The sequence below is a fragment of the Marmota monax genome, unplaced genomic scaffold, assembly GCF_021218885.2.
Source record: "Marmota monax isolate L192 unplaced genomic scaffold, Marmota_monax_Labrador192_F-V1.1 WCK01_AAM20220418_F8-fsc00074, whole genome shotgun sequence".
Lineage (NCBI taxonomy): Eukaryota > Metazoa > Chordata > Mammalia > Rodentia > Sciuridae > Marmota > Marmota monax.
Window position 1 is genome coordinate 963,198 of NW_026694232.1, and position 13,435 is coordinate 976,632.

Genomic DNA, 13,435 nt, shown 5'->3' on the forward strand with positions numbered 1-13,435 from the left:
AAAGGAATCCCTGCTATGCTTTAGTTCTGAATTTTATTATGCCATAATTGAGTATTTGACAATGCTTCAATGTAAGAAGAAATCATGAACATTTCCTTAAATTATTATGCAAATTAAAATACAGGTAATGGGCATGAGCAGGAAGAAATGTTTATTCAAAATATATTTGGAAAATGTTATCCTCAAACTTAACAATAATTAATATTTCCAGGACCACATACACATATGTGCACATGTGCTCATAGAGTGAACTAGAGATAGAATTTATGTTTTTTACATTTTTTTGATCTTGTAGGAAAAGGGCTAACCACTTTCAATTCTTTACCCTTATTAAAGTTATTTGGGAGGACTGATCTTCCCCCCCCCCTGCAAAATAATCCTAAAGAATTTCTCATCCACACATTCATTTTGGTTATGAATTTACTTATTCAACTGATAGGTACTAATGTCATAGTCTGACTTTCAGAAATACAGTTATTGCATCACTTATTTTATAAAATGAAGTATATTTTAAATTGAAAACCATTAGTTTTTATTTAAACATTGAATCATTATGTAGTTTCTACTGTATTTACAATATCAGATAGAAGTAATTTTAAATTAGTTCTATAAACTTGTTGAGATTTGAAATTATATTCCTGAGTATTATTAATCAATTTACATGTAATATGACCCTATATATTTTCTATATGATATGAATAGTCCATAAAATGTAATATTGTATGAACCACATTCTACTTTTCTGATTTATTAAAATTGCAGTATTATGATAGAGAACAAATGTATGTTTTACAAGTTGTAATACATTACCAAAAATTCATTTTGCACAAAAAATGAATATGGCTAAAGTGGTACTAAAGTAATATCTTTGACTCCTCCTCCACAACCTCCCAAATAACTCAGCTCTTAACTGCCACAATTTTTTGTATTCATTTCCTTTCTCAATCTCTATCGCCCTTGTCAGTTCAGATCTGTTTAATCTTTCCCCAATCTTTATTCTTTGTATTCTTCAATCTATGTTCCTCCTCATTATCATCTTAGCTTTAAACTAGAGCTTTGAACAACCCAGAAATGATCTGAATCTGAACTTCTCAAAAACTTTAGTTATTTACACTGTTAGCTAATTGAGCAACAATCCTCAGCTTGGTGTTTAAAGGTATTCCAAATTATGGTCTCAAATTATCTCTACCACAATGATTCTTTCTTAATCATGGGCCAAAATTGATTTTAAAAAAATGTTCAAATGGATGCATGCAAAGAATTGTATATAATTTAACAGAATTTCTAAAACTTCTCCCACAGGGCTTGGAAAATGTCTTTTCTCTACAGCCATACTTACTTTCTGCTACACATATTTTAAATTCTGTCCCGGAGAAACCATAAGCAACTTGAGGACTGACATGGTGTTTCATGCAGTTAATTTTCACATATTCTCATAGTACTTCCCAAATGTCTCCATCAGACAACTTGACTTTGGAATTTTTCCATTGTGTTCTTCTGGAAATGCTTTTATTTCCTTTATCTAACCTGTTGACCTGTTACCTGGATAACTTGGGAAGCCTTTGAGGAAGATAAACATCATGTTTCAGGTTTTCATCACTACTATTCTTCCTAAGATAAATTATTTTTTCTGGTGGGAAATAATTTTTACTAAAAACCTTGGTCTATGTTCACATTGATGAATGCAGGCTTCATTTGCATTTAAATGTGATGGTGCTGGGAAAACTGGAAATCCATATGCAACAAAATGAAACTGAATCCCCTCCTCTCGCCATGCACAAAAGTTAACTCAAATTGGATCAAGGAGCTAGATATCAAATCAGAGACTCTGCGTCTGATAGAAGAAAAAGTTGGCTCCGATCTACATATTGTAGGGTCGGGCTCCAAATTCCTTAATAGGACACCCATAGCACAAAAGTTGATAACAAAAATCAACAAATGGGACTTACTTAAACTGAAAAGTTTTCTCTCAGAAAGAGAAACAATAAAAGAGGTAAATAGGGAGCCTACATCATGGGAACAAATTTTTACTCCTCACACTTCAGATAGAGCCCTAATATCCAGAGTATACAAAGAACTCAAAACATTAAACAATAAGAAAACAAATAACCCAATCAACAAATGGGCCAAAGACCTGAACAGACACTTCTCAGAGGAGGACATACAATCAATCAACAAGTACATGAAAAAATGCTCACCATCTCTAGCAGTCAGAGAAATGCAAATCAAAACCACCCTAAGATACCATCTCACTCCAGTAAGATTGGCAGCCATTATGAAGTCAAACAACAACAAGTGCTGGAGAGGATGTGGGGAAAAGGGTACTCTTGTACATTGCTGGTGGGACTGCAAACTGGTGCGGCCAATTTGGAAAGCAGTATGGAGATTCCTGGGAAAGCTGGGAATGGAACCACCATTTGACCCAGCTATTGCCCTCTTGGACTTTTCCCTGAAGACCTTAAAAGAGCGTACTACAGGGATACTGCTACATCAATGTTCATAGCAGCACAATTCACAATTGCTAGACTGTGGAACCAACCCAGATGCCCTTCAATAGATGAATGGATAAAAAAATGTGGCATTTATACACCATGGAGTATTACGCAGCACTAAAAAATGACAAAATCATAGAATTTGCCGGGAAATGGATGGCACTAGAGCAGATTATGCTTAGTGAAGCTAGCCAATCCCTAAAAAACAAATACCAAATGTCTTCTTTGATATAATGAGAGCAACTAAGAACAGAGCAGGGAGGAAGAGCAGGAAGAAAAGATTAACATTAAACAGATACATGAGGTGGGATGGAAAGGGAGAGAAAAGGGAAATTGCATGGTAATGGAGGGAGACCCTCATTGTTATACAAAATTACATATAAGAGGTTGTGAGGGGAATGGGAAAATAAACAAGGAGAGATATGAATTACAGTGGATGGGGTAGAGAGAGAAGATGGGAGGGGAGGGAGGGGGGATGGTAGAGGATAGGAAAGGTAGCAGAATACAACAGTTACTAATAGGGCATTATGCAAAAATGTGGATGTGTAACCGATGTGATTCTGCAATCTGTATTTGGGGTAAAATTGGGAGTTCATAACCAACTTGAATCTAATGTATGAAATATGATATGTCAAGAGCTTTATAATGTTTTGAACAACCAATAAAAAAAATTAAAAAATAAATAAATAAATAAATAAATGTGATGTCTGTTGAGTTTATGTCAACTAAACAAGTGTTCTAAGGTGTATTTCAATTTCTATTTTCCAGGTTTCTTGAGTACAGGGGATCAGGCCGCAAAAGGAAACTATGGACTTCTTGATCTCATACAGGCTTTAAGATGGACTAGTGAGAATATTGGATTCTTTGGTGGTGACCCCTTGAGAATCACTGTTTTTGGATCAGGCGCTGGGGGTTCATGTGTCAATCTGCTGACTTTATCCCATTATTCTGAAGGTAACCGTTGGAGCAATTCAACCAAAGGTATTATGCAGGTTGCAAATTTTGACAATTTTGGTGTCTGCATGCCACCACCATCAGTAATATGTGATACTTTGTATATACTTCTCTGTTCAAACTGAGTGTGAGGTTGAATTCAATAACTGTTTAAAACTATGTTTCTTCAGCTTTCTATGCATGTTTAAATTTTTGTCAAACTCTTCTTTGTCTCTTGTGGAGCTTGGTAAGGATGCCCTTTCAAGCACACTTCAGATTAGCTGGTATTGTAGTTATTTTCTTTTCTTCAAAGGATGATTTGGGGGAAAATCAGGCAAAGACATTAGCAGTTTTGTCCTCTTTGTTTATTCAGTAATCAAAATCAAATAAGATTTTTTTTTTTTTATTTAGCACAGGGATTGTATATAATCTATTTTCAAGACAATAGACATTTTAAGCCCTTTAGTAGTTTGAAACTAATGGAGCAGTCATAAACTAGTTTGTCTGGAATCATAAGATTTCACTTGTTGTCTGAGAAGAGAATGGATATTTGATTATTTTGCATGCATGATCCAAAATTGTCAAAGCATCAAGGTCACTAGTTGAGTTTTTGGTTAAAAAATAAAATACATTTGATTTTGTGACTTTTTCTATTTTCAACTCCAAAAGTGTTTTTCCCCTAAAGCTTGGCAAAGGAGCTTGGAGCACTAAAGCTGCTTAAAACTATGGAATATTTTTGTTTACATTTTAGCTTTGACATCCTTTTTCCAAAGTGCCTGTTCAAGGCTCTTCATGTTGTTCTTTATGAGCTCCATTTTACCATGTGATAAGGAACCCATTCTACCCACATAATTAATTTAAAACTTGAAAGACCAATAAAGAACAGAAAAGATTTGTTGAAGAAGTCTGGAAAGTAAATATTTTTCTCCATTATTTATGTATAATAGGAAAATAGAGAATATGCATCAACACAGCCCATTTTTTATTTTATGTTTCTTAATTCTCATTTTATATATATGGAAAACCTAAGTATATATTATCAAGCAAAATTTATGAAGCATCTTATTTTGTGAAACTTTTATGGTTGAGCATCATGCATAGAATATTTGTTTTAGTTATCAAAGATACATTAAGGTGGAATTCTAAAAGAAAAACCAATCATTGAGTGTATAGAGAGAATTTTGCTTTATTTAATTTATTAACATATTTTATATTGCATCTCATTTATATTAGTAAGATTCTGATTTGAGATGACAAAATTATATAGCTGAGAATACTTTCAAATGCATAGAGATTTTGCTTTGAAATGAAATGGCTTATTTTAAAATAACAGATTTTGGATTTTTAATTAAAAAGATTAGATTGTTCTAGCGATAGCACCTTATTTGTGCCAATATTTGGGCAAGTTAGCATACATTACTGATATCACTGGAATAGACTTCTTGGGCTCATTTTAACAAAAATGGGTACCAAAGCTAGTTTTAGCTTATCAAACTAGCATTGGATAAAAAAAAAAGTTAGTTTATCAATCAACATCGCTATTCAACAATTGGCAGTGAGGAGAACACTGGCAAATGGTTCTGCAAATAGTAGAAAATATAACCTTTCATCATACCATTCAAGGGAAGCTCTGGCCAGAGACAGAGATAGGTTTGTTTTTAAACCCATCTCCAGGATGTGCTGTCAGACTTGACCAAGACAGGCTCAAATCTCTTGAAATAATCCAAAAGATTCTGCCTCCAATGTAATCACTGGCTTCAAAGTCTGTAAACTCCATAAAGGGCTGCAGCAGTGTGCAGGCTGTGACCCCAGGAGTGAGCTACATCTCCAGTACATTCAACAAGCACTGTTAATAGTGATAAAATAAATGGTCTTTCCCAAGACCTTCTAACTGGGGTATTTCAGGCAATATTTAACATGATGTACATTTTTCACTACATCTTTTTGGGGCATAGTTAGTTAACATCACTGAGTCCTGGAAATTCAAAGTATATCATCAAAGTCACTAGGTTTATATTAATTGTAAAAATTTTTAATTCATAAAGTATTTCTTCAAGCAAATTTTGACAGCAGCTTATACGTCTTTAAAATTTTTGGTATTTGTATTGTTTATTCTAGTACACCTTGTTTTATCAAAGTAAAAATATGTTTCCAAAGAGTCAGAAAGTAAAATTGTTTAACTTTTTTAAAAATGTTTAGAACTATCTAGGAACACATTATAGACATTTTTAATATATATGGATGTTTGGAAAAAACTTTACTTCTAATTTAGCAGTTGTAAAAGAAGTTACTGTAAAAGGAGTTATTTTCTCATTAACATGTATGAATAATTAAGCATATTGTTAAATAACTGAACTACAAAGCTGCATCTGGAATTGATAATAAATGTAAAAATTTAAAAGAAAATAGACAAATTATAGTTTAAAACAAGAATGTCATTATAAAGTACCCTATTAAGTAGATTAGGGTAAATGTATTTGTAAATTTGAATGACATGCAGCTCTTATCAAGCTACCTATGGGGCCATAATTTACAATTCTTAAACACAATTAAGTAAAAAGCAGTGGACCATGTATGTTTCACGTTTTCTGATAGATTAATGCAAGGTACATTCAACAATGGAAGATGTTAAATCACCCACCCCAACTGGATTTTTATGCTCATGATTTTTTCTTTAACTTAGTGAAGACACTTCAAATGTTATGTCTTCTCTGAAAGAAAATATTCAGCTTACAATGTCTGACATGAAGATCTGGAATGAGTATGTCAAAAGTGATACTTTGTTTTGTGTGACTTTAAGGCCATCCCCAGGGTATTAACAAATTCCCAACGCCAGTAGTTTTATGAGACTACACGTCTTTTTCAAAATAAAGCTAGTGTAATCAACACACAGAGTTATTTTGAGAGAAGACAGATAAAATCAATTTGGAGAAAATATCCCAAATAAACAATACAGTCTGATGGTGAGTCAAAAGAGAGAGGATTGGCCCCCTCTGGTTGGTGTTGACTGTGTTTACATGCTCCTAGAAGATAATATTTGGGGCTTTTTTCCTGTAGTATTTACAACTTATCCTCTTCTCTTTGCTTACTGCCTCTTTGAGACTGCAAAACTTTAGAACTATAATCCCTATAACAGGTGTCACTTAAAGCCCAAGACTGACTTACATCTCTGATTCATTATACCCTGGGGATGACTTTATGTACCTTCTCTATTAGGCCAAATGTCTCTCTCTGTTTCTTGATATGTATCTGGGTTTTTATATACATGTCTCAGAGATCAGATGTTATTATTATTTTTTTTTGCCACAATGTTCTTCAAAGGTTACCTGAAACTCTTTGTTGATTTTCCCGTAGGACTTTTTCAACGAGCAATAGCTCAAAGTGGAACAGCCCTTTCCAGCTGGGCTGTTAGTTTCCAACCTGCAAAATATGCTAGAATGTTGGCCACAAAAGTTGGTTGCAATGTTTCAGATACAGTAGAGTTAGTGGAATGCCTCCAGAAGAAGCCTTACAAAGAACTTGTTGATCAAGATATTCAGCCTGCCAGATACCACATAGCCTTTGGACCTGTGATCGATGGTGATGTCATACCAGATGACCCCCAGATATTGATGGAGCAAGGAGAGTTTCTCAACTATGACATAATGTTAGGAGTTAACCAAGGGGAAGGGTTAAAATTTGTTGAAAATATAGTAGATAGTGATGATGGTATATCAGCTAGTGACTTTGACTTTGCAGTTTCCAATTTTGTTGATAATTTATACGGCTATCCTGAAGGCAAAGATGTTTTGAGAGAAACCATTAAATTCATGTACACTGACTGGGCTGATCGGCATAACCCTGAAACCAGAAGGAAGACACTTTTGGCATTATTTACTGACCATCAGTGGGTGGCACCAGCTGTAGCCACAGCAGATCTTCACTCAAACTTTGGTTCACCTACATACTTCTACGCCTTTTACCATCATTGCCAAACAGATCAGGTTCCAGCTTGGGCTGATGCAGCCCATGGAGATGAGGTTCCCTATGTATTGGGAATCCCCATGATTGGTCCCACAGAGTTATTTCCTTGTAATTTCTCCAAAAATGATGTGATGCTGAGTGCTGTCGTAATGACATACTGGACAAACTTTGCTAAAACTGGGTATGTACTTAAGGAGTGACGTTTACTAGAATTTTAGTAGAAAATATCCCTTTAAATATTTTTAAAAACAATACATATTTTGTGCCCAAATAATTTAACAAGTTGATAGCAGCAATATAGCAATTTCTTTTTGTTAAAAAATTAATTCTATATTATAATGTTTCAAAAAGTCATTACTATTTTAGTCTTGTTTTTTAAAAGTTTATTGAGAAAGGCTTATGTCTCTATTACATTGCTGAAAAATCGTTTATGTTTTTGTTTTTTTGTATTACACAGAACTTATTTTTGTTGCTATTTAGTAGTACAAAATATTATTTCATAGTTTTTCCAGTTCATAATACTGTGTGCTATTTAATCTTTCTAACAACCGTCTGAGACAAAGTCAGATACTATTAATCCTATTTTACACAGAAGGGTCCTGAGGTTCTGAGAGTCTCTTATAGATATTCGTAGTATTTCTGATATGTAGCAGCACCATGACTCAAATATTTATCTTCCAGTCCCAAACCTCAAGTCCTTCCTTTCTATTTTTCCATGCCATTTCTATATAGATTTCCTATAAGATAACTCATATGTATATAAATATTTAAATAATTTTTAAAAAATCTTGGAATAGCTGAATGTGGAGGAACATACCTGCAATCCCAGCTGGCTCTGAAGACCAAGGCAGGAGGATTGCAAATTTAAAGCCAGCCTCAACAACTTAGCAAGACCCTGTCACAAAATTTAAAAAAAAAAAAGAGGCTGAGATATGGCTCAGTGGTTGAGTGCCCCTGGGTTCAATCCCTGGTACCAAAAATAGATAGATAGATAAATCTTGGAATAGATAGCAGCCTGTTTCTAGTGGACACAGAGGGCAAGAATGTGAGACCTATTATTTTGTATTTTCAACCATCTAGTAATCTGCCTCTTATATGAGATTTAAATTTCTAAATTGACCCAAGTTAATGTTAAAACATAATCTAAAGCCTTGTTGTGTTACCTCTTCACTTGACATTAAACTAGTGATATTTTGACTATGGACAAAACAATCTTGTTCTCATAAATTCTTTTTTCTTTCTTAGTGACCCCAATCAACCAGTCCCTCAAGACACAAAATTCATCCATACCAAACCCAACCGCTTTGAAGAAGTAGCATGGACCAGATATTCCCAGAAAGACCAACTTTATCTCCATATTGGATTAAAACCACGAGTTAAAGAGCATTACAGGGCCAATAAGGTGAACCTCTGGTTGGAGCTGGTACCTCATCTGCATAATCTCAATGACATTTCTCAGTATACCTCGACAACAACTAAAGTGCCATCAACTGACATCACTCTCAGACCCACGAGAAAAAATTCTGTACCTGTCACATCAGCCTTTCCCACTGCCAAGCAGGATGATCCCAAACAACAGCCAAGTCCATTTTCAGTGGATCAAAGGGACTACTCAACAGAGCTGAGCGTCACTATTGCAGTCGGAGCATCACTGTTGTTTCTGAACATCTTGGCCTTTGCAGCCCTGTACTACAAAAAGGATAAGAGGAGACACGATGTCCACAGGAGGTGTAGCCCTCAGCGTACTACCACCAACGATCTGACCCATGCACAAGAAGAGGAAATCATGTCCCTCCAAATGAAGCACACTGATTTGGATCATGAATGTGAGTCCATCCATCCACATGAGGTGGTTCTTCGGACCGCCTGCCCCCCAGATTACACACTAGCTATGAGAAGGTCACCTGATGATGTTCCCTTAATGACACCCAACACCATTACAATGATTCCCAACACTATACCAGGGATTCAACCCTTACACACATTCAATACATTTACTGGAGGACAGAACAATACTCTGCCCCATCCCCATCCCCACCCCCATTCACATTCAACAACCAGGGTATAGCCAGATAAGAGAAACAAACTATTTTTTTTTGATGGATTGCAGTAAAACAAAATTACTGAAGATTCCTTGGCTTTCAACCTACAAGACTCTCACTATTTAAATAAGGAGGAATATTATGTGAATATACATATCAAGAACTTTGGGGGTTTTGAAAAAAATGAATTGTTTATGTATATATATATATACACAAATCAACTCTAAAAACAAATTTCAATTGCTTGAAGCAATTGTTCTGAATGATACTTTTTCATTCACATTCAAGAATTAATTTTTTGAAGATTTAAGTTGCATAATGGAATTAGGCATGTGGAACACCAAACAGAAAAGAACTATGTCCGAAATATAAAAAAAATTTAAAAACAACTATGAATATGCACAAGGGACACACCAATGGAATGTCAGATAATTTTCACCAGTTTTTATTTGGAGCTGTTTTATTGTGTAGACCATATTTACATATTTGGATAAGTACACAAAGCACCAATGCTGTTAATGGCCTTAGCGGAGGCTCATGCTGAAATTTGCCAGTAAAACAAAGGAGTTTAAAGACTGGCAGGTACAACATTATCACATAAGTGCTGTCAGTATAAAGTTGTGGGGATAAAGGAAACTGGATATTTTTAGCACGATGTGCATGATAATTTATATGCTTGGTGGCTGTGCTGCTGATTAAGCCGTAATTAAAATTCTTCTCATCCCATTGGAGTTTTTAATAGAAGCTTCCTCCATCAATTGGCAGAACCTAAAGAAGATTTTAAGGGGCAAAAGTAATTACAGTAAAATAATTCACAGTAGCTTCAATAATAGAAGGAATTAGCTAATAAAGGTATTCGAAGAAATATAGGTATAGTGGTGAATACTCGCTGATATGAATCCCAGAAAAAAAAAATTTCCTGTGTTTTTAATGTTCTTTTCATTCCCATCTAAATAATTTATAGAAATATAACCCTAATTGGACATGTGTTACTGGCTCTATAATTTGCTGTGTTTTTTTTTGTTATTCTGTATTTTGTTCCTTTTGGTAAGGTGAAGTGTGTCCAAAGAGTTGTTTGAAACAGTCTTTTATGATATGAAGATGCCCCAATATTACCACTCTGATGACAGTTCTCAGTTAATTGATTTACTCATGTTGCATGGCAAAATGTTTACCAATAATAATTCAATATAAAGTTATGTCCCTCTTCACATCACTTATCTTTCTCACTGAGGTTCATTCACTGGAATTTACTCACGCAATCTCAGTAGAGTGTGACATAGATAAAGAACCTAGGAGAGTCAACACCTGGAGGATTTTAGTCTTACACATGTGTGTGATTTTAAATGAATACTCTAAGATCACAGGAAACTCTTCATCCCCTTGTTTACCAGTAATATCAGTATATCACTGACCTTTCCAAATGTTTGTATATGTAATCCGATGTACATTTATATTAAAACAATGAGATGGACTTAAAGAGCACATCCTGATAAATACTTTCTCTCTTACCTGTACTATATTTCTATTAGACTAAAGTTATGTGATTTTTTTTTACATTTTTTCAGATGACTAGCAATTTTGATAGTTTGTAAGATAATGCAAAGAACTTTCTCTGACAAACTAACTGCAGTAACAGAAACCTTTCTTTTCAGTTACTCTTTTTCAAGAATGAAAGCTTATTATACAAAAGAAAAAAATTGTATACTACTTGATGGAAACAACTTTGTACATCTTGGCCATGTCACTGGTCATTGCGTGAAATAAAGATAATCTGGATAATGACTATTAGTCAAATGCTAAGAGACATGATCTTTGCTCATTAAAGAGCTAAAATGTTTATTGCTGTTTTGTCTTTTTTTACAAAACAAAAACAAGAGAAACATGACTGTCTCAAAGGGTCATTTTTCTAGACCAGTCGGGTTTTTGAAGACACATAGGTAACTTCTACAGAAAAACATGACCATGTGTTTAAAGTCAATTCTTGTCGAAGATTGAAACTTTAACATTATGGATTTATAAGCTCCAGAAACTCTTGAAAAATATTAGCTTTGTATTTTTAAATACCCCTTTTGTGAAGGTGTTTTAGAAATAAAGTGCCAATTGTTTTCCGTTAGAAACACAGGTTACAATTCTGATCATCAGGGAGAAGGTCTTTTGGAAAGAAATGTGCAAAAATTCATGAAATATATGACTCTAACTCAGTCGGTAGAGTGCTTTGCCTTGCATGCACAAGGCCCTGGGTTCAATCCCCAGCACCAAAAAAAAAAAAAAAAAGAAAGAATATTTAAGTTGATAATATAAGGGTAATTAAGTTGTCATAAAGTAGCAGATAGAAAGTTACCCTTGTAAGAGAACTTACAATTGCTGTGCAAGACATTAAATTATACTAAAAGATAAAAGTTTATTTCAAGGGATTTCTTTGATTACAATTTCTCCTCCCAATTATGAACCTTCAGTAAAATGCAGATATGGCTCCATAATTTCAAATAAAAATCTCTGTTAGAAGCCAAAAAATCCAGAGTCTTCAAAATCCAGAGTGGTCTACATTCAGTCTTTGCCTGATGTGGTTATGCTTTTAGACTGTGAACTGCCAATGTAAACCAATAAAAGGAATTGCTTAGCATCTGAAATATTGTTTAATCAGAAGACTGTGTTTTACTATATTGAGTAAACAAAAGATAAAAACAGAACTAGAAATGACAGCAGAGTAAGACAATATATGAATACCTTCATAGGCATTACTTCCACCTGGCAAAACCAAACATTCTATTATGTTTTACTGATGGCCAAATTTCTCCCTATTGTACCCTTATCTGTAAACCTGCCTATCTGTAACATATCTGACATCTACTTCATGTTAAAATTGGGGGAAAAAAGCATTACCCTGTTTATTTCTCTAAAATTTAAGTAGCATCAACTTTGCAGAAGGCAGAGCAGCCAGGTTTTATTGCTCTTCTCAAGTCAATTGGTAAAGTCATTGTGAATGAGTGTTAGTTGTTAGTTTTATAATCACAGCCTCTAGTTTTCTGGATGAGAAACCATATCCCACATTAAGCAGAACATTAAGAACTGTTTTCAAAGCTGCAACATAAATTTTTAAATGCAAGAACTAATTTGAATACTCTTAATAAATTTTAATCAATATGCTTAAAATGTATTTATTTAGATAATAGCCTCCTTTATGGAAAAAAGTAAGTACTAAAAATAAAAGAATATTTTGGCATTATTTATTAATTCAGATTTTCTTGATTCATATTAAATTGTAACCTAAGCAAGGCTGCTTAGACTTTGTATAAACATTAAGCCAAAATGAACTTTATTTTATTGTTTTGTTTTTCTATAATTTTTTTGCCAAACGTTTATTAGAATAAGGTTGTTTTAGAGTATGAGGGTAAAAATGTTAAAATGACAGATTTCATAGTTTTCAATTTTTATTAAATGTGTTGACTATGAACAAAATCTGATTTACTACTACAGGTATTTAATAAATTTCATCATTAATTTTATGCAAATTGGAGAATAATTTGCTAAAATGTTACAAATACCCAATTTGGAGACATCTTTTCAACTCAAATGAAGTGAGTGTGGATAATTTCATTTCTCAATAGAATTTAAAAGTTGACCAAAAAATTCTTTATTTCAGACTTCTTGATCTGTATAACCTGAAAAGAGCAACATTTATATATATATATATATATATATATATATATATATATATATATATATATATATATATACATATATATATCAACCATGTTTACTAAGCAGGAAAACAAGATGGCAATAATTTTCTTACAGAAATGAAATGCCAAATTTTAATGGCTGTATGTAAAAAATGTTAGATGATGACAGTTATTTCACCTGTTGGTATATTCATATTCAAATGCATATTATTGTCAAGAAAGGATAGAAGAAATGTAGTAAATATGTTCCAGCTTTAAAGACACTACTACATAGAAATTACTGGGATTCTTTTCCTTGGCGAGTTTCACTGAAATACTT

General features: G+C 33.7%; 1 protein-coding gene across 7 annotated transcripts in view; it reads left to right on the plus strand.

The window, feature by feature from the left end:
- Positions 1 to 11,711, plus strand: part of Nlgn1 (neuroligin 1) — an 899,700-nt gene extending 887,989 nt beyond the window's left edge. For all 7 annotated transcript variants that reach the window (XM_058586176.1, XM_058586178.1, XM_058586177.1 and 4 more), the window contains 3 exons: positions 3,261 to 3,473; positions 6,780 to 7,569; positions 8,634 to 11,711. In XM_058586176.1, the coding sequence (XP_058442159.1) occupies positions 3,261 to 3,473; positions 6,780 to 7,569; positions 8,634 to 9,456 (1,826 nt within the window). In that variant the 3' untranslated portion in view covers positions 9,457 to 11,711. The remainder of the gene's footprint in view (positions 1 to 3,260; positions 3,474 to 6,779; positions 7,570 to 8,633) is intronic.
- Positions 11,712 to 13,435: the final 1,724 nt, after the last annotated feature.